A 22181-nucleotide genomic window follows, 5' to 3' on the forward strand; every position below is an offset into this window, starting at 1 on the left:
TCAGAAAGATTGAGAAAGTAGTTCGAATTCACGAACCTGTCGTCATGCAGCGGAACACACACGTGCATGAGAGTCCATTTGCAGGTGGAAGTGCTCGCTGCGCGTTAAGTCTTCGGCATTCCATAGGAGGTCCAAGAAATTAGTCAGTTTGCTGTTTTTACGCGTGAAGGGTTAGTATAATAAGATTTTAACGTCACCGTTTATACTTCTTTAATTTATAGTTAACATTGGCCAAGCAGCTTTTAAATCATTGACGCAGATTGTTCACCGGCTTTATCAGATGCCAGAAAACAGCCAAGACGAACATGGCCGTAATCATTTACTGGCTTCTTACATAACTTATGTGTTCTCGGCTCCTTTTAGCCATTCACCATCAGCTTCTCCAGATTATTATCCAGGTAAAGTAACTTAAAAAACGATAGTTTAGTTTTTGTTTTTTAGTTTTAGTTTTTTTTATTTTCTATTTTCTATTTTTAGTTTTTACAAGCTTTACTGGACACAGGCCTGCCCAGAAGGAATAGGCACGAACGGGACTCATAGGTCCCATGCAAGGTGCCATCCCTTCCCAATCCCACAACCCGTTAAGGTTGGTCACACCACCGGGGTCTACGTCCCCTACTCTTTTCGAACAGTAGTGTGGGTTCTTTTACGTCTCACAAGAATAGATCAGTGAAAGTGCTGTGAGACGGGACCTTCGGTTTTTCGTTCTTATCCGAGAGGACTAGAAAGTCTAACCATTTGCAGATGTCATTACAAAGGCAGCACTTTCTTCTCAGTTATTTAAAGACCCTAAGTGTTGGTCCGGCTGGGGTTTGAACCCGCGACCTCCCGCTCAGCAGACCTGCGCTCTCCCAACTGCGCTAACCAGGCGGCGGTTAAAGATACCATTGAACATGCAATAATTCAATTCATTACTGTTTTGTGTATGATCCACCAGCAGTGATTTTGTTACAAATAGTTATGGTGAGTCCTGGGACTCATTTCGTGAAAAATCATAAGTGCCAGTCTAGAACCGGTGAATTCCAGTTAAAAAAAGACGAATCCGAAATTGAAAATGCCTGGGCCCTCATGCAACTAGACGGTTAATCTGAAGTCAGAATCCAAAACTCCTTACTACAATATACCAAAATTAAACTGTAGTCCTTCTATTTTAATGCACAACAAAGGCTAAAAGAAATATACAACGTTAAACAACAGCCATTTTAACTACCACAGAAATTACACGAACAGAATATTTCTACAAAACACATTGACCGATCGATCGATCTTTGTGTCCTACGGGACGCATGCCATAAATTATTTTGCCTCTTTAAAATAAAATTAATTGAGGAAGACATTTCCTAAAGCATCTTTCGAGAGATTCGCTTTTGGCCTTGGCTAAATCTGTACTTTAGCTTTTAAGTAGAAGGCACTTGATTTTCTAGAAAAATTCAACACTTTTTATGATGTGGTGTTCTGTGTTTAACTGTCACAGGATCGACGTGAGATAAAGATAGAGAAATAAAGGCCAGACACCTATAATTTAACATGTACACATGTTACATTTCTTGCTATTAATGTGACTGCGTGATGCAGTTAAGCCTAAATGTGTTGCTTGTGATGGACTGGGTGACTGCGAGATGCTGTTCGTAAGTCCAACCCACAAAAATGACATTGCTCGCCAACGAGTCCTCAGTAGCTCATTGGTTAGAGCATCCAAACACGGAGGGTTGTGGGTTCGAATCCCATCTGGGGCTCAGATTTTTCCTGTGTCCTCTTATGGTTGATTCTTTATATCTCCCTTTATTATATAATATCAGTGGCTTAGGTTGGTTGGTTGAGGGCTCCCTCATAGGTGAGACGAGGCAATATCTACATAATATCTGCGATTCCGTTCTCTCGTTACATGAACTCGGTCATGTGATCGTCATGCAGCTTGCCATAATCGACCTGACTGATGAAGGCTGAAGGATTCAGCCGGGCTAGATTTATTGCGTTCTAGTCAAATCCGTTCAATTTTTGTTGGATAAAGGAGGACCAGCATTTTAGATCATCTTTAAAGGCTCCCTTTCTTTTTAGGCGAGCCAGGACGTTCCACAAGTATTCCAAGGCAAAGCAAAGCTCGCCAGAAAATGTCAAGCAGCAATCCTCAGCTGAATGCAACGTTGAGTGACGAGCACAACGAGTCGCATGGATCTGGAAAATGGATAAATGACGAGCAGGAGATTGATGAAGGACTGACAATACCCGGAAACAGAAGCAGCATGGCCGAGGCGCGCGCTGGTTCCCTGAATGTCCCTGGGTTGGGACCTGGTGGCAGTAGTAAAAAGGTATGAAATAGGCCACTTCCGAGTTCCAAAAACTCTCACTTTCAAAATGAGGCTAGGTGCACAACCTTTCTTGTGAAAATGAGTTTTATTTGCATGAAGATGAAAAATGATTTCCATATCAGAGGCTGAGCACCTACCCTTGTTTTGAAACAGAGGCCCGGGGGAACTCGAAAATGGCTTATTAAGGTTTATACATCGCCACAGAGTAAATAGGTCAGTCGCCACCAATTCCAGGTCGTGGTTCCTCGAAAGATGGTTAATTTTAACCCAGGATTTAAGCCAAATTTTAAGCACGGTTTTTTTCTCTAAGAACATGCAATACTGTTGGCCTTTACTCCGAGATACAGTAATAATAGCACAAAATGTTATTGTAAGCAATGCATAGCAAGGTAAATCCTTGATTTGCGCTAATCCGCCTTTCAGGAACCGGGCCCAGATCTCTGGAAAAACCTGCCCAGAGACATTAGCGGCCCTATTCTCTATTTATTTTAAGTGCAATCAAAGACATACCTTGATGACCACGAATAAATTACAGTCCAGTCTGAAAATGAGATGGAATTTGGTATAGGTTCCTTCTGCCTGCGAACAGAGCCTCCTTTTTAAGGCTGTCTTGAGTGAGGAGGAGAGAAGGAGTCTCTCCCTAAATCGTGTCTTTACCGAAGGCCGGACTTCTATACTAGTCAATCCTGTTACCTCTCGTCAAACCTGTTTTCCGAATTCGAACATCCGACTTAGCGCACAGCTATTAGGCCTGGGTTCGATACTGTCTCCCAGCGAAAAAAAGGCAGCACACGTTCGAAAAAGGACTTTCTCGATTCACGCAGAATCTTTCTCGAGTACGCGGCCAAAAAACGGGCCAACGAAAGAAATGCTCTGGGTGAGATTCCTAAACGATGACTTGCAAACATCGTTTTTTATTTTGTTCTCAAGTTTTTGGTTGTTTTTCTTTTGTATTACTACGTCGCTAGTGGATGTGGGTGCCTGGGATGTCCAGGGGCTTCCACCTATGGCACAGCCAGTCCATAGACAGAGTTACGCTCCCATGGCTGGTAAACCCGCGCCCTCCTGCCATGAGCCCCCAGGCCAATGGAACCAGGCACCTGTCACACTGATTTATAGGAATAAAGGGGGGGGGGGGGGGGGGAAGGAAGGGGGTAAAAGAATGATCCAAAGGCTAAACGAAGAGAGTAGCCGCCAGGAAAACGCTGTACTGAGCACATGGAGGTGATGCAAGCAAGGCTGACCGGGCTTGAGCCAAACGACTGACCGTTGACCACGCCCTCGCTCCTTGTTGTTAACTGTGTTAAATAAATATTTTATTTAACTTCATTTATATTGTTGTCCTAAATGTTTTAGTTGGTGCACGAGGAGCTAGCACTACAGTGGGCAGTAGCTAGTGGACACTTGAAAGAAACAGCAATGGCGCATGCCTGGTTTTTCTTTGAGCTTATGGTAAGAATTCAGATCTCACGTACCACATGCGTCCGAACCTTTCCACAAAGGCCACCATGGGATAGATTCGGTTCTTGAGCGAATGAGGACAGGCGGCCATTAGCCCTTGCGACAAATGCTGACTGAAGACTTGCAGACGCAAGGTAGAAAAGCATTGTTGTGAAATGAACTCAAAACGATCCCTTTAGAGAGCATTTCACAACACTGTAATCCTGTTAGCTTGCCAGTCTGCAAGTCTGCAGTCCGCATTTTTCGCACACCGGCCTTTAGGCTTGACTGTTCAGTTACTTCTTTCAGTTCGTCAGTTTAGAAACGAGACGAGGACTGGAGCCGAAGTGTGTCTCGCAAGTGTTTCTGGGATGGTTACTGAGGACGCGCCGGTCGGCTATTAGGGACTTTAAGATCCAACGACGCGGACGGCAACGAGAACGTCAAAAAAACAATACTTTTAATAAGCAAAACAACAACTTTGCACGTGCATCACACTTTTTTGTACATTTCTTTCCCGTGTTTGCACGACTACGTCGTGAAAATGCCTAATTTCGCGTTTTATGGAGATCGTAAACAAGCAACGACGAAATTTTAATTCTGTTTCTGAGCTTAAATATGGTCCTCCCTTGAAATTCATCTTTTGGAGGATTCGCGTACAATTGAAAAAGTAAATGGGTAGGAATAATCGCTATTAAGACTGAAAGAACGCAAATTCACTTTTTAGCCGACGTTCTTGTTGCCGTCGCGTCGTTGGACCTTAAAGTCCCAAATTGCGACTTTCACGTTCGCCATAATCAAATGTGTTATCCCCACAAAATGTGCATGATTATTGTTGTTCAATTTCTCTTGGGGATAACGATCTTTTCTTGAGAAATTGAAAATAAAACTTACGCAAAATTTTGCGGGGAAAATTTCATTTTGGGGAAGGTGAAGGTCGTAGATAGTTCCCAGTAAAATTCCCAGGAGTCTTTGCAAACGTTAACTCAGCCCTTTCTCCTTTTCGTTTCTAAAGGGGCGGATGGCGCGTGTCAATCTTAAATTTGGAAAAAGAAAAGTACACACTCCACGTGCGATTTTTTCATTTAGGTACTTCTTGCTTGATACTGGGGCTCTGCGGCTGCCGTTTCGTGGTTTGTCTTTTTCGGTGGGCTGCTGTTGTTTATTAAATTTCCTTGTTTCTTCACAGTTTAAAAGCATGGCTCAATATCTTGAAAACACTGACAAGTTTTTCTGGATAAGAAAGACTCGTTTTCCTGATCAATTCTTGGGTGACATACGAGCTATGGTGAACTCAACAGTGGCTGAAATCATTGCTAAACTTGAGGTGACCATTTTTATTTGTGTGGATATTTTTGTGTTACTTGGTAAGATATAGAGGATATCACATGGCCACGCGGAGATACAAAATTTATCTTCGAGTGTTGAATAATATTTCACGAGTGAGCACAGCGAACGAGTGAAATATTTTTCAACTTGAGAAGTGCAATTTCGTATATCGTGGATGACAAATTACGCTCCAGACAATCGTAGGTTTTTAACATGTTTATTTAATTGATGTTCGATAGAGAACTCCACGCACTGAAAACTTTAGAGCCTAAATTTTGCCTTAAGTTCAGAATTTCAGAATTTCTCGACAAAATACCTGATCATAGTTGTTAGAGGAGACTGGTTATGAAAAGCGGCAAACATCAATGATAAAAACAACAGTGCTGCAGTTTATGTTGGAAGCACCCTGAAAGTGCACAATCCTTTGTTTTGTGTTGGCAAATTGTTACGGAATAAATTAATGCAACGTTTTTATTGGTCAATACAATCAAAATGATAGGAATTCTTTTGAACGTTGTGCACTTTCAGGTCCACAAAAACATATAACAAAGGAGTCTGACGGGTTTCATAACCGTTCCACTCAATTAACTATGACCTGATAGAATGCTTTTTGATGTGCTCTTTCGTGTGTTCAGGTTTTCCAAGGCGTCTTTAATGCCCTGACATCTTCATTCATGGCATTTTAAAACTTTGTCGCCATCTTGGCACTGACACGTACTGAACGTTGCCATGGCAAGTTTTAAAATTTCACATGTGAAATTATATATTAGTATACGCTGAAATTTCGCGCCAAAATTAAGGAGTTATTTGTCACCCATGATATTAATCCCATAATAAAGGGACTCGTTCCTAGCCCCACTCTGTTTGAAATAAGGCATTGGGGGCGTTTCAAATGTCACAAGGGATTTTTTTCTGCAGTTCACATCATCCTCATTTTAAGCGGTAATTCTGTTTATTTGCAGAATGTTTCTCTTGCTCAGCGGCTGAACTCTAGTCTCGCCTTCTTTTTGTATGATCTCTTTTCACTGGTTGACCGAGGATTTGTTTTTGAGCTAGTCAGGCACTACTGTAAAGAGGTATGACTGGATTTCCTCCTTTTGACTGGCTAGAAAATATTAGGCCAATTAGAAGCAGGGATTTCAACTGCTTTAATGTTTGTTCGTGTTGTGCGTTTTCATTCTGTTTCCATACGTATTGAAATTAATTCATGACTTTTGAAGCTTAATTAAAAACCAGTAAATGAAAAACTTATTTTGATCGTCCCTGATACGTAGCTTGTTTTAAAACGCTTTTTTTATTCCGGTTGCAAGCCCTTTGCCCGGATATTAGCCCTTCCCCCGGTTATTAGCCCTTTCCCCAGATATAAGTCCTTCCCCCCGTTATTAGCCCTTTCCCCGGATATGAGCCCAGGGGTTCGTTTCTCGAAAGTCCTGGTCTCGAAAGTCTAACCTGTTTTAGGTTATTCATGTTTATATCCAAGTTCAACGTTTTAAAAGATTTGAAAGTGATACGATAAAACTATCATTAAATGAAACAAAATTGGCTGGTTTGTGAGGTAGGAACTATGCTAGTATTCAACTGGTTTTGACTTTAAATTTTGCCCTCGGGGCCGAAAAGTAACGGACTTTCGAGAAACGGGTACCAGGCCTGTTTATATGCCCTCCTAAAACCCCTTTCGAAGTTGTACAATGAGCCCAAGGCTGAAAAGCGGAAGTTTAAGGTAATTCTTGGAGATTTTCGGGAGACTATATCACCATTCATTTACAATGTATGTAGCGTGCAATTACTTCGTACATTTGCTGGCATTTCTATTAGCTCGTTACAGATGCTAGTATGTTTTTTATTTCGCTTTAGATGCTGTATCAGGCCACTATTGATCCAGCGGCGTCACAGCTCAGACTTGAATTTCTCAGGATTGTTTGCAGCCATGAACATTACGTGACCCTTAATTTGCCCTTCCCAACTCCTTTGTACCCGTCCCCACCCCCATCCCCCACGAATTCAGTTTCATCAATTGGTTCTGCCATGTCAAGCTACACTGTGATAATAGGCAACAGCATGGCGGAGTTGTCCACTGCGTTTAGACAGCAGCATTTTCTTGCTGGCTTGATCTTGTCTGAACTGGCTTTGGCTTTGGAGGGAGGGTGAGTTATTTTGTTTCACTCGATAGACTTGAAGTTCTCGTTAGCGGACACCTTTTGACCCGGGAGGGGAGGGTGCTCCCTTATGTAAGCCATATATGTATGTGTGTGCCGCCCCAAAGGGTAGGGTTTTTGCGCCGGTTTGTTCTGAACACGGGTATAGACTTTGCCCATTTGGGTCTGGAATCGGGTTTGGTTCTGGAGGGAACTCGTAAGAATGTATGAACGTATTCATTGTTTCAGTTCCAAATAAGGCAGAAAAAAAAAAAGAGAAATATGCGAATACGAAACGGATTTTAAAAAATCTTTTTTTGTTCTTGTTCTAATCTAAATAATGGTGAAATAATTTCCTAGAGGCCAGGTCTAAAAATGGGTATGGATTTTAGAGGGCAGGTCTGAAAACGGGTGTGGAAAATGACATTCTTTGGTCCGAAATAGGGTCAGGATTTGGAGAGCCGGGCGGCACACCCCCAACAATAATTCCCGGGAGTAGCCCTTCCCCTGACCTTTTGAGAAGCGTCTGGGGTTAACCTCCTCACAAGCAAACTGCAGCGGACGGCTCTACTTACGGTCACCTTCACAAGAACTCGCATCAACTCCAATCCAAACTCTGTTTTGTTTACTTTTCCGTAAGCGGACATTCCTGTTAACGGGCGCGGACACTTTCAGGGTGTACGAGTTAGATTTTAGCATCGTATTTAAGCATCCTTAAGTGGACATCCGAAATAAAATCTCATTCGCTTCTGAATCTTGGATTTGAATAAGTCAACTTCAAATCGTTCTTCGTCACAATGAATTTATACCCGTTTCAGTGTTTGTCTTTTTACACGTACACAGCCGGTAACACTTCAAAACATCACTAGAATTTCATGCTTGTGACTGAATTACAACATCGTCAGTACCACATTATATTCAAATTAACACTAACAAACAGCCCGTAAAGCGACCTTGTAACCCTTACACCTTTACAGGCCACTTCTGAGAACCGGCTCTAGTTGCGGACACCTTCGCGTCTCGAGGGTGTCCGCTTACGAGGGTTTCCACCGCAGCTATCAAATAATACGCTCAAGAAGTTTTAAATGCGTCAACACAGTATCGTTGCTTATTATGTAGAATGAGAAGAGAATTAGATGCAACTAAGCCTAAAAGCTTCCTAGGCCTAGAGGGGGCGGGGGTGGATCCGGGTAGTTTATTCTTGTATAGGGTAGCAAAATTCGGCTGAACTACCTCTGGTATAGGCTAAGGGTTCCAGGGTCCCAGCAGCACATCCCACCCAAGGGATATCGCCTAACTCTTATTTGGATTTTCAGGGACATGACATTGATTAATCAAGCTATTGACACCACACGGGACCTCATTGCCTGCCACGACTCAGACACCCGTTACGATGATGTGGAATGTCGATCTTCAGTAGCAGCCCTCTACCTGCCCATTGTTGGTCTGGTTATCGGTGCACTGCCTCAGCTCCATGGGTATGGAAGTGAGGACAACTCAAGTATAACTCCAGATGTGGCAATGGCCATAGCTACATCAAGTATAACAACTATAATGAGCTCTGATGAGAGGAGTGACATTGCTTCGCAGGTTAATTATATGCACTAGTTTTGTAAAGCCTTCGAGGCAAGCGCTAGGGAAAGTGACCTGTGAGCAAGCTCTTTATTTTTGAGAGTCGAAAGAACTGAAATCATGGGTGAACGGCACGCGAAATAAGATTCAAGAGTTCACGGCTTGCTTCGCTCGCCTCTCGTAATGGAGAGCTTGCTCGCAGGCTATAGGGGAAACAAAAGAAGGAATTCGGGGATCATTATACGTTTCCGGGAAACTGCCCACCTACCCCTCCCCTAAGCCAACACTTTGCAAGTGAGAAGTAAGCGTTAATGTTGGCTCAGGGGAAGGGTAGGTGGGCAGTTTCCCTTCTCGTGTTCGTTAATTTTTCCCTCTCCAGTCCCGTTTCAACGCCTAGCATGCAGCATACACATGCCGGATCATTATACTGAGAAATTGCCCACCTACCCCTCCCCTAAGCCAACATTTTGCCTTAAGTGAGAATTAAGTGTTAATGTTGGCTTAGGGGCGGGGAAGGTGGGCAGTTTCCCAGAAACGTATTACGATCCGAACAGACATTCATAAACATGTCCAGATTTTGCCGTTGTGCGTGGTCTACTGCCACGCATAACCTCTTATACGGATTTATAATGAGACTAATATGTCAAGGGTCGAACGCTAATGCACGATCGTTATGTCTTCGTGAGCAAAAGTTGGCATAAATACTTACGATATAATATGAAAATGTTAAACAACCCAGTCAAATATGTACGCCAATTTAAAAGCAGTACTGAGTTCAATGTCAGACGTAATTGTCAGTACTTGAAAGATCATTGCATTGGGGGTCGATTTCCGACCTGCGGAAATATAACAGAGGCGATGAGTTCAAGGTCGCGTGTAATCGTAAAAGCTAAATCTCGCTCAAGTCTTACTTTCTCAACTTTTACCTTGGTAAACTGAGATTACCCTGTGCGTCAAACAACAAAATGCTTCGTGCAGCCTCTTCTTTTTCATTCTGAATTTACTTCTTTTTTTACGAACTCAAGAGTTTGTTCTATTTGCAGAAGAGTAAACCACAGCAGCTCAGTTTGGAGGCCACTAGAAACCTGTTGGTGTGTTTGCTGTGGGTATTAAAGAATATGGATAGTCAGATCTTAAAGGATTGGTGGGCAGATCAGCCATCTTCAAGGTATAAAGAGATTTGTTCTATCTACTGAGTTAATAAAAAACACTTAATTACTGGTCTGGAGGGGAACAGTAAATTAGGTTTCCCGAGAATCTCTATGTTTCCCGAAGTGGAGCCGAGGGAAACATTGAGATTCGATGGAAAGAAAATTAACTTTTTCCCAAGCCGAGGGACCAGTCTTTAAGTGATTTGTTATATAGCTGGAAGTTCATCAAACCTCGCTGTAACGGCGGTCGTCGGTCAACATTCGCGGGTAACAGTGCACTGTTACCCTCTGACGTCTTAGATTTTGAAATGTTGTCCGCTCAGAGATTTTGGCGGGAAACAGGTTAATTGTAAGATGTCACGTGACCTCGAAGTAACCAATGAGAGCGCGCGCTGTTGGGAATAAATTTCGAGCTACATAACAAAGGAATTTGGCCACCTGAGGGAGAATGAGAAGCCGATTTTTTGATTAGTGGCCCTTTGTTCCATAGTCGTATTGGTTGAGCGTTTGCTGCTCATTTAAAGAAAACTTCTTGATAAGCAGTTATGCTTATTGTTACTTACTTTGTTGGAATTTTCAATTTCACGAAGTTAGTTTTTGAATTATCCCTGATGTTTGCGTTTTCCTCATTTTTGGGATCAGAGTATTGACCCTTTACCTCATACGCGCTACAAGAGTAACAAGTTGAAAAACGTCGACTTCACTATTGATGGCTATTTCGTTGGAAGATAGACGCAGGTAAAGCGGCCGAATTGATTGCCTGCGAACGCAGACGTGTTTCTGGTCGTCGCCTCACGCCACCCGAAAAGTGGAGAGAATCGACGACCGGAAATACGTCTGCGTTTGCAGGCTACCGAATTGAAAGGAAAGGAAAGATCTACTGCGTTTAATTTTCAGTCTGTACAGTAAGTTCCGGCCTTAAAATTCACCAATAAGTCAATTTATGATAGGTTGGGATTGCTACTGGACGTGCTTCGCCTGTGTGTCACTTTGTTCGAGTATGGCGGAAAGATGCAAAAATCGTCTCAATTCCCGGCAGCACCAAGGCCTAAATCCGCCCAGCAGGACATGAAGGCCAAGCTTGAAGAAGTTCTTCTTGGAAATAAGGGCGCTGCAAGGGAGATGATGCAACGTCATAGCAGAGTCATGTTAGGTAATGATTGGCCATTTTGAAGTCGCGTGAGAGACTGGGTTGGTATTGTGTCGAACTGCACTATGGGATTGGTTTGAGAAACAATTCTGACCCAGTTTCCCTCGCAGCTTTGTAATAGCCGAGCGTTTACAAACGGAGATGGCGTCCCCAAAAACGTTTCCTTAGCGCTATTTTACACAACAGCGCAACTGTTCGTGTTTGTCGTGGAGTCAGTTTTGTTTAAAAATACATATTGTCTTCTTTATTCTGCATACATATCCCATGAGCATTCTCTTTTAAGTAATCCATACCTTTTTCTTGCTTAAGCGGTAAATCAGACTCTTGTCACTGAGAGTGAGTCAGTACTCCTATGACGCCGTAATTGACTTATGTTATAAGGTACTATGTTGTTTTGTACAATCAAACAGTGCGCAATCGTGTATTTTGGAATCCGTAGAGAGTAGAGAGCAAACCTGAAATTATGCAGAGGTGTATTTTGTGGTACCTCGGAGAGATTTTTCTCTCAAAATTTCCTGTAAACGCACCAGTCTCTCTCATGGATGTTCTGGTAAAGCTGAACCTTTTAAAACGCAATAGTTACACGAAATAAATACGTACTCTTCGCTAAACGCATATACTGTGTCGTAACAGAAAAGGGCCAGTCACCAGGCACGGAAACCAGACTTAGATGGCGTAAAGATCAAACACAGTGGAGACAGGCGAATGAACAACAAGACAGGTGAGTGTTAGGTTACGATAATGTGACGTTAACTTATCCTACACCCCTTTGACGCACATCAAAAGTGCTGTTCTACTGCACTGTACTTGGGTGATTCATTGTGCTCTTTATTACCTTCGCATTCTTTCGACCTCAGCCGCTTCCCGGAGGAGGGAAGGGAAGAGCCGTAAAAACATTTGGCTTTATTCATAATTGTGAGTCGACCTAAAGAGACGTTAGCACGCAGTAAAAGATTATTTTAACGCACAGTGAAACTCCGTCACTCCGTTCGCCAAGGTCGTAAAGGCGATAAAAAAGTAGACAGATTTTTAAATCATGAAACTGCAAATGTCAAGTTACATCTCACGACCTACTTTTCCTTTACTTGCGGCTTTTCTTTTTGGCCCTCAAAAATAACTAGATTCAGGACAATTTCCTAAATAAGGATTATTTTGGACAGTATTTATCGATTTGCTCTTTTTCTAATGTCAGAAACGGAGAGGTTTTAAAAGTGCCTCTAGAAGTATAAAGTGCAACTGTAGCCTGTAGTCAGCGTAACTGTCAATCAACTTTCCGTTGCGGTCTTGCGAACTTTGGTCGGTCATATTTCATTCTTACTCGGTGCGTTACTGTTCTCGTTCATGTTGTTGTTTGTAATTATTTATCATACCTCTGGCGGAGATGTATCCCTAGTGAGAATAGGCAATCATGAAAGTTTTTATTGACATGTGTAGCGTGACGTAAGTTTCTAAGAACTTTCATTTTTGTTCTTTTGTTCTTTTCTTTCTGTCATTGTACTGTAGACTTCGTCCAGAAGCGGAGGTCAGTGCGCATGTTGAGGGGTCCCTCTCGGCTGAGGTCACGTCAATTGTTCTTGATGCGCTAGAGCAATTAGTCCAGGTAAGTGTTTTATGTGTTTTTAAAGGGGGGAGTCATTATCTAAAAAAAGTATATCTTGAAATTTAAAGAAAATCTCGAAATATCAGTTTCACTAAAGAAGTGAAGGGAAATAGAATGGAGAAGTTGTTACGTCATGTTGCCATGGTAGCAAAATTTTTGGATGACAACGTCACTTAAAAAGTGAATTTGCCCTTTCAAACTTCATCGCTCTTATTCAGTTTCATTTAATTTGTCAAATGTCGACGGAAAAAGAAAAATGAAATTTTTGTGATCACCTACTCCATAAAGTTAGCGCGTGAAATGAGGGAGTTTCATGTCGCAGTAGTGCGACGACGACTTAGAAATGTACAAAAAAGCGTGATGCGCGTGCAGTTATTGTTTTGCTAATTTACACCTATTGCTTTTTTGCTGCTCTCGTTGCTATCGTCGTCGTCATTGCTTAAGCTCCCTGTTGTTGTGATCCAGAAATTTTTCTACCATGGTAATGTGACGTCACACCTCTCTACTTTATTCTAAAGCGGATTTTTGATGGTTTACGATGGAGAGGTTTCATCATGTTCTTTACGAGTGAAAAACTGGGCACTGCATGTGGCCTGAAAGCTTGTTGTGTTCGTTTGTGGCACTACAACTGCTCTGTTCGAAATTGCAGTAATATTTTCAGACAGTTGTCCGACGGTAGAATTTAAGAGCAAACAACATTACTAACTGACTAGTCAAAGGCTAGAGCACAGATAAATACATTACAATATTCACGAAAACGGCGAAACTCACGAGGCAGTTGAAGGGAAACGATAGGAAATGAAAGTAAAGCTTGAGGGAAGCTTTCGGTAAACGACTTAATATGTGAAATCATGAAAGTTAGGAAGTACGAAAAGAAAAACCCGAAGTATTATTTCGCAGGGCAATCATGCAACGACATGTACAAATGATGCTTGTATTTTTGGCCATATGAGAATCCACCTCATTGGAGAGAAAAAAACATTGGCCGCTACAAGCCTGCTTTTCTTTTAACTACGTTTGATGTAACATGTATGTTTAAATTCTTACCTGTTCTTTAGACCGTGGCTTCCTCAGACACCTTACGTGTGGTTCTTAGTGGAATTCTTAGGGTTCTTCTTCACAGTCTAAGCTGCAACCAAAGTGAACGTGTCCTACAAAATTTGTTTGCATCGCAAAGATCAATTGTGTACAAGGTGAGCTAAGAAAAGAGGAAAACTGTAGACGAATATGATTAACACTAGTCATGGTGTTTTCGTAAAGAGTAAACACGAAAACCAGAAAATACGACATGTGGTGGTGTATGTTGAACACGCTTCAACATTTTTAATAATTATTGTGATAAAACAATGTGTCAGGGATTTTATGACTTAATAAGTTGATAAATCCTTTATTTACCCTCGGCAGCGGTATTTATAGCGGAAAGGCTTTTAGAGCCGAGCAAATCAGTGACCGGGTTACTGGGTTACGAATCCCATCTCTAAATAGCCACATTTGTTACGTGATTATGCTTATCCAAAAGGTACTAGCTTTACTACAGAAATGGTATTGTGTTTCCACTGCAGTTCCCTGAGCTGTTGTTTGATGACGACACTGAGCTTTGCGCAGACCTCTGTTCCAGACTCCTTAACCACTGCAGCTCGGCCATCAGCAGTATTCGGGCCCAGGCTAGCGCATCCCTCTATCTCCTCATGAGGCAGAACTTTGAAATAGGAAACGTAAGTTTGCAAAAAGTCGTGTTACCGACTTCAAAGAGATTTTTACAAGGGAACTGTATATTTGCCAATTCTACACGGTCTACTAACTATAAAACCTGTAAATTATTACATGGCTGGCTCTGAAGGTGGGCAATGCGAATCAAGTTGTGTGTACTATTGGAAATCTGTGTAATCGGCTACCCAAGCAGGCAACATGAGCCTATTTGGTTGTTTGGGTAGAGTATAAAGGAGTATTGTTTTTTTTTTTTTTTTTTTTTGAATGAAGTTTGGGGAAATCAAACTACAGGAAACTGACCACCAAATTAAAATCTAAAAGTGACAAGTTTAAACGGTAAAGGAACACTAAAATAACGCAACTTATGCAAACGAAGGGGATGGACAAAATTGAGGAACATTAACACGGATTGCTGTTGGTTTTTGAAAATTTACCTATGTTGTTCGTGATTGTTGAATTATATTGTTTGTAACATTGTTCATGATTTTTTGTTGAACGTTATTTACCTCTTTGTTCTAGAACTTTGCGCGTGTCAAGATGCAAGTTACAATGTCACTGTCGACTCTTGTTGGGACTTCACACGTTAGTTTATTCATATTAATAGAACGGCGCATTTTGAATCATAGATAAACTTGTCAGTGTTTGTTTTCAAAAAAAGTTAAACAATTCATTTAATTATCCCAGAGCTGGAATTGTATGCTACTTTGTATGCCTAATGGCATATTTGTAGATTTTATCCAAAAACTCAAGTAGTAATTAAGGGCATGTTTACATGGAGGGACCCCAGGTAACCCGCTCAGCTGGGGTAACCCACCTGACCATATAATCTCTTATTTTAATTTGATCATCCCCCAAGCCGGGTAGCCCGGTCTGCCAGACCGGGTAACACTCTCAGCCGGGGTCAAATTTTGCCATGTAAACGTTTCAAGGTGGGGTAACCCTCCTATCCGGAGAATTTAGAGTTAGAACTGTATACTAGTAAATAGCTTCATTTGAAAGTTTTGCTGGAGAGGTTTCATTGGATGAGTCACACCATAGGATTTCACCCGCAGAATTAGATTAGAACTGTATGCCAGTAAATATTGCCATTTGAAAGTATTGCTGGAGAGGTTTCATCTGATTCGTCAAGCGTAGGATTTCATCCACAGAATTTATTAACAATGAATAACTCCCAACCGTAGTCTTGTAGTAAACGTTGTGAAGCAGATTTTAATTAAATTCGACTCTTTGTTATAGACATTTAGCGAGGAACATCTGCGTCGGTCACTAAAGACAATTATTACTTATGCCGAATCAGACCAAGAACTGAGGACAAGCACTTTCCCAGATCAGGTACATAACGTGCATACCGGTATTCTCCCTGCTGGTGTACTGGCCTTTTTTTTCTGGTAGTTATAGAGTGAGGAATTTGTTTAATAATCAAGACTTTGGTCATTTGCTTTATTCTCATAACTTTTATGTGTGATTAAGCAATGATACTATACTCATAGGAAGAAATAATAAATGTTAGTCACTTTCACAGCTTGAAATGTTTAACCTGCTTTAGTATCTCTGTGTTGTGTGTGTTACAGGTTAAATTTGATTTCAGGATAATTTTGATTTTACTTCGATTGATTCGTAACTTCCTTTGACTGCTAGCCCTAAGAGAAAAAGAAAATTGAGAATTAACGTAGGTTAAAAAGTTTTAACCTGAAATCAAATTTAACCTGTAACATGCACACTGTAACTGCCATTCGTTGCAAATGAGTAAATATGTGAGGGATTCTTAGTTGTTTGACTTTGTATTTTCTTATTTTTGTCAGTGTAAAAAGGCTTTTTCCTATGGATTTGGTGCCACAGCTCTTGTTCAAAATCAGCTTATCAATCTTATCATTTGTACTAAATTTCAACAAAGTTTCAACAAAGTGTAAGATATTAAAGAGGCCATAACAGACCTATTAATTAATATTAATTAAGGGCCTAGAGTAGAAAATCTGTTTTTCTGTTAATTGTGCTTTTAACGATAACTGTAAACTGTACGGAAAGTTGGGCAGCCTCATCGTGAACAATGCGAAGAGGTAGTTTAACTTCACTGGCCCAAAACTAAGGTTAAAAGATATGTACATATTGAATGTTACCTTAGGTCAGAGAGCTGGTTTTCAACCTGCATATGATTCTATCAGATACAGTGAAGATGAAGGAGTACCAAGAGGTATCAGTAATGTGTTTTAATTGATTGTCATCACATTTTCTAGTCAATTGAGGGTAAAGTTACTGGTAATTCAAAAATCTGAGAGGCCTATGACATATTGATCGGTATTGCAATTATCAGTTCATTTGTCCGGCCGCCAAGCATTATTTTTCTTTAAATGGAGTTACCGTATATGATATTTATCGTGAATTTGCACGTCATTCCTCAGTACACAATGTTTTGCACGATGCGAAAAAAATAATTAAAAGAAACTGATGCATTTTGACATGACCTTTATTTTTCTTCTACATAGGATCCAGAAATGTTGGTCGATCTGATGTACAGGATTGCCAAAGGGTGCGTATATTTTATATATAATAATCAAGTGCCTTTTTTTCTTCTTTGATCAACCTTGGACTACTTTATTTGTTGCGGTTAAAAGTTTCCTCTGGTTTGGATTGTTTTTGCCTGCGAACGAAGGGATAGAAGCGACGACCGGAAATACGTCTGCTGTTCGCAGGCTAGGATTGTTTCAAATCAGTTTAATTTTATTCTCTTTTTTGTCAGATCCGTTACTAGACTCAGAAAAAGGAAAACAAGAATTGAGCTGTTTATCAGATTTTTAAAGCTAAGAAGAAATTAAAGCACAGCAAAGCGTAGCATGATATTACGCCTTAACAGATAACTCCGTGAAACTTGTTGTTTGGTTTATGTGTACTACGCAGGTATCAAAACTCGCCAGACTTACGACTGACATGGCTTTACAACATGGCTACCAAGCATGGCGAGGTAAATAATTTTTTGTGTCTGTAGAGGCTGATTTTTCTTTGGTTTCCCTCATCTTTATTTCTACATTTTTAAAGGACAGTGCCAAGTGTAAATATCTTATTTGCCATATTATAATGTTCAAAGCTTCAGTTTGACAGTTTGAAGCAAAGTCAGATATCAAGGAAATCCCTAATTTCATTTAGCAGGGTACTGGAAAACTAATAGTGTAATTTTTTTTGCATAAAATACGAATAGTAAATTCTTTTGCATGGTCGTACTGGAAGATTTTGCCTCCTCCGAAGAGTAACGATCCTTGTACGCTGGGATGCGTGCTTTTCTAAAATTGTGGATAAAACAGTGTCATACTGATCACAAAGCTCAGCAATATGTGTTGATGGTGCGTTGTATAGTATAGAGGAGCATATATCCTAGTGTATATCTTTTGCACTTATGTTGCTCAGTATCCTCGACGTAAGAACTAGTTTAAGGGATCATGCCGTCTTTCGTAATTAACATTAAGGTAATAACTACAGATCTGAGATCTTTTTGCGCGTTATAAGTACAGTCGAACCCTACTTAACGGACACCCGCTAATACGGACACCTTGTTTTTACGGACAGTGTGCGTTTTCCCTAGGGAAATCCCTTTCTTACATTTTCTCTAAATTCAACCCGCCTTATACAGACAACCCGTTAATACGGACAATTTCTATAGCCCCCCTTAGAGTTCGTATTATCTGGGTTTGTCTGTAATAAAATTGAATTAACAGTCCCTTTAAAACTTAACCCTTTTGTATCTTGTGTTGCAGTTGAATAACCACGTCGAAGGAGCCATGTGCTTGGTGCATACAGCTGGACTAGTGTCTGAGTACCTCAGCATGCTAGAGGACAAGCCATACCTTCCTATTGGCTGTGTGTCCTTTGAAAAGATTTCTCCCAATGTTTTGGAGGAGAGCGCTATTTCAGATGATGTCGTCTCACCAGTAAGTCCCATTCATTAACCAAGTCGCCTCTTCTCCGAACGTCGCTAAAATTAAATGTTATTATTTAGTATTAGCTGAGGACCTATCCAGCTCGAAGGACCATTTTATTTTCATTTTACTATCAAGAACCATGTGGTTTGCAGCGTTACACTAATATACGAACAGTAGTGTGAAACGAGGCTTAAAACAAGTGTTGCAAAATAGTGAATCGTTAGGGCTATTTTTTAGTGGGGCGAAATGAACCTTTTTTCTGCTTAAAATTTTATTTATCCAGAATTTTTCGAAAAAACATTGTTTTTAGAAGTTATGGCTTGTGGTTTACATTTTTACAATAAGTCTTTTTTACTATCAACTCCTCTTTTCCCTTCACCCCAGGATGAAGAGGGCATCTGTACTGGAAAGTACTTTTGTGAAAATGGATTGGTGATCCTGCTTGAAAAGGCTGCCAGTACATTTTTCAAAGCCCAACTTTTTGAATGTGTAAATGAAGTTTATAAGGTATTGATTCCCATACTTGAAGCCCGACGAGAGTACAAGAAGCTAATTCACGTTCATCAAAGGCTTTCTGAAGCCTTTACCAAGATAATCCAAACGGTAAGAAGAAAAGTCAGGCTCAATATCATTTATCGTCAAGTTATTAGAGACCTTTAGATTCTAGGACGAGGACGACTACGAGTACGAGATTTGACTTTGAAGTTTTTTCGCGTCTTCTCAAAATATAGACTTCCCAGAAAGCTTCATTTTCCCATTTTTTCACTAGAAAAGCTAGCACTGTTATCTTTAGTGAAGGAGGTTACGCGCTCTCCCGATCGCAAAATTATAAAACTTCTAATATTTGATATCTTGTTTTCGCCACCACGACATTCGCCCGAAAACTCGTAGTAGAATGACGACGGCTACCACGTTTTCCCGCCAAAATGACGCTGGTTCACGCGCGTGCACTACTTAGTATTGAGGAAATCTCGTAATCGTAGTCATACTCGTCTTAGAATCTAACATTCGTAGAATCTAATCTATTATAAAGGCTGGAATTTAAGTAGTCCAAACTAATCATTTATATAATTTTTGATGAGCAAGCAGTAGTTCGTTTTATTAAGGTGAAAACACCAGGCGTTATCTAGTGGATTGAGTCTAGGCAAAACACATTTTTCGAGATAAATGACCAGCTTTAAAACCTTTAATTAATGCAGAGTCATCGATTCTGACACCTTTCGATAAGTTTTGGATTAAATTGTTCAAGAAATCGCTGGAGAAATCAAGCGTTGTTGATATCAGACGTGAAGACATGCTCTAAAATAACTTTTGTGTAACTCAAGATAAATTAATTATTTCGTTTACCTAGCCGATAAATAGCATTGTCGTTTCCCTTGGAGAATTATCATTTTCCTTACCTTACGCAGCAGTTATTTAAGTAGATTGTTTTATAGCTTGTGGTGAATAAGGCGTAATTAAGTATGGGACAGGGTTTTATCGGATATAATATCCTAAACCACAGCTACTGAATTCCTGGGCATAATTTACAATAGCATTCAGGGTGACGCCCTGTTTCATTCCGTGGGAAGTATTGCAGGGCAATTGCGAATTTTAGCATCTAATGCTTCTTTTGTGTCATATTTATTTGACATTTTCAGGAGGGAAAACGTATGTTAGGAACTTACTTCAGAGTGGGATTTTATGGATCTAAATTTGGTGATCTTGATGGCGAAGAGTATATCTACAAAGAACCCGCCATCACAAAGCTTCCAGAAATCTCACACCGCTTGCAGGTAAAGCTTATATGCAGGTGGGTGAGGTAACCCGCTTGGGCTGGGTAACTCGCCTGTCCATATAATCTCTCATTTTAATTTGATCACGTTTACATGATAGGTGGGGTGACCCGCGACATGTAACCTCACCTATCTGGGGTCCCCCACCTCCAGGTAAACAGGCCCTTAGAACTGAAGTAATTTGGGAGATGTCAATATAGTCTTCATGCTTCTTTAGAATACCAAATCATTTGCTTGTTTCTCCGTCTTTCCAGTATATGAAGGGATGTTTATTCTTGCAGATTTTCTTTGACACTTAATGGCTGATTCCGAGGGAAACAATTAATTTTGTTTCCCGAGGAAAACATTGTCGGGAAACATTTTCATTGTTAAATGTCATGTGACCTCGAAGTAACCGATGAGAGCGCGCGTTGTTGGGAAGAAATTTCCAGCCATATAACAACAGTTGTTGTTTATCCGTTGACTGAAAGTTTTTATATTTTTGTTATGTTCTTGAGGCAGTGAAGTCAACGGGAAAATATAACGGGTGGCTGTTAGGGTAGGAAGGAGGCCGCTCCTTCAGTTATCGTTCTTTTTGGATTTATTCCGCGAGGAAAATTTTATCTTTATCAAGGAAAAGTTGGGGAATTTTCAAAACTAATGTATGTGGCTGATGTCAGTTTCGCTAGGCATTTCTTGGAATATATGGTTTGTTCTGTTCCGTCCCCGTCTTAAAGGTTGACTGAAACTGTCAAGGGATTATAGAGTGCGATATTTAATATTCTGTTTTGACTTCAGGCATTTTATGGTGAGAAATTTGGACCAGATGTTGTTGAAGTTATCAAAGATTCCAATACCGTTGAACAAGACAAGCTGCATCCCGACAAAGCGTACATTCAACTTACATTCGTGGACCCGTACTTCGATGAGTATGAACTCAAGGACCGTATTACGTACTTTGACAAGAACTTCAATCTAAGTATGTCCGTTTGACAAAGTTTTCTCTTTACTTGTTCGTAATTGTTTACTTCAATAATGTGCTTTAAAAGTAGTTTCGATAGAATTGATATACGCAGTTTTATCTGGCGATTCTTCAGTTTGAAATTTATTAACCAGAGTCTGTCCTTTGCCGTAAACTTCATTCTAAATCTGTCTAATGATCACGCGGCCTGTACGTAACGAAAACAACCAACTTAAGGAAAAATAGTAAAGTTAATTGGCCCGGGAACTATTCAGTGGCACAAATCAGTTTTGCCAAAGCGTTTGGCTGCTGCTTCAAAAGCGAAAGCTTGCGATTTTTGCCAAATTTTGCTCTCATATGATCGTGGCTTTTACACAGCACTGCAGTTCTTTCTTTAGTTGCCTTCTTAAGACCCGCGGGATTTGTAGCCACTCCTTTACTCATAACTCGTTTTATGCTCGCCGCATTTTGTTGGAAAAAAGAATTCCATTTTATATTCAGCCAATGTGGATAATTCCAAGTCATACGTTTGGCGGAGAATAGAAGAAAAATTCCCTTTAGTTTGAACCATCTTGTAACGGTATTTAAACAGTATGTACAGTGTATGTATGAATAAAATCATGAGATGTTTATGCTTTGAAAACAAACAGCTATAAACTCTCCTTTAATCTTTAATCTCTTAAAGATGTTTGTTGTTTATGAACTGAGTCATGCAGTATTTTGCAATTTGTTTCAGAATTTTATTCTTGTTTGTTTGCTTACAAAACGATAGCATAATGATTACAGGTTCTATGGAAACTGTTTACACGTTAACCAAACGTCTTTCTTTGAATGTTAGGGAGATTTATGTATGAAACACCGTTTACACCAAGCGGCAAGGCTCATGGAGAGCTTGTGACTCAGTACAAGAGAAAGACAATACTAACGGCAGCTAATTCATTCCCTTATGTCAAGACGAGGGTCAATGTTGTACACCGTGAACAGGTCAGTGAAATGATAGGCTCTTTTATCGTTGGTCTCACAATAGTCACTTCGTTATTAAGGAGATTTAGCAACGGCAACGGCAGAGAAAACGTCACCCAAAAAGTGAATTCGCGCTGTTTCAAACCTCATCGCTCTTATTCCAATGTTGGCGATTTTCTCGGGAGTTGAATTCTTA

The 22181-nt window shown here is 40.5% G+C and overlaps 1 protein-coding gene across 3 annotated transcripts in view; it reads left to right on the forward strand.

The window, feature by feature from the left end:
- LOC140921535 (dedicator of cytokinesis protein 7-like) overlaps positions 1–22181 on the forward strand; it is a 189811-nt gene that overhangs the window by 161132 nt on the left and 6498 nt on the right. The window contains exons 22-44 of one of the 3 annotated variants that reach the window (XM_073371538.1): positions 222–398; positions 2059–2309; positions 3666–3761; positions 4939–5076; positions 6041–6154; positions 6933–7222; positions 8530–8803; positions 9829–9953; positions 10887–11089; positions 11720–11807; positions 12590–12686; positions 13745–13879; positions 14249–14401; positions 14916–14978; positions 15633–15728; positions 16519–16587; positions 16880–16923; positions 17292–17355; positions 18143–18316; positions 18692–18910; positions 19948–20082; positions 20860–21040; positions 21861–22006. In XM_073371538.1, the coding sequence (XP_073227639.1) occupies positions 222–398; positions 2059–2309; positions 3666–3761; positions 4939–5076; positions 6041–6154; positions 6933–7222; positions 8530–8803; positions 9829–9953; positions 10887–11089; positions 11720–11807; positions 12590–12686; positions 13745–13879; positions 14249–14401; positions 14916–14978; positions 15633–15728; positions 16519–16587; positions 16880–16923; positions 17292–17355; positions 18143–18316; positions 18692–18910; positions 19948–20082; positions 20860–21040; positions 21861–22006 (3332 nt within the window). The remainder of the gene's footprint in view (positions 1–221; positions 399–2058; positions 2310–3665; positions 3762–4938; positions 5077–6040; positions 6155–6932; positions 7223–8529; positions 8804–9828; positions 9954–10886; positions 11090–11719; positions 11808–12589; positions 12687–13744; positions 13880–14248; positions 14402–14915; positions 14979–15632; positions 15729–16518; positions 16588–16879; positions 16924–17291; positions 17356–18142; positions 18317–18691; positions 18911–19947; positions 20083–20859; positions 21041–21860; positions 22007–22181) is intronic. The other 2 variants (XM_073371540.1, XM_073371537.1) reach the window with 2 other exon arrangements.

This window comes from Porites lutea, chromosome 12 (assembly GCF_958299795.1).
Source record: "Porites lutea chromosome 12, jaPorLute2.1, whole genome shotgun sequence".
NCBI classification, from domain to species: domain Eukaryota; kingdom Metazoa; phylum Cnidaria; class Anthozoa; order Scleractinia; family Poritidae; genus Porites; species Porites lutea.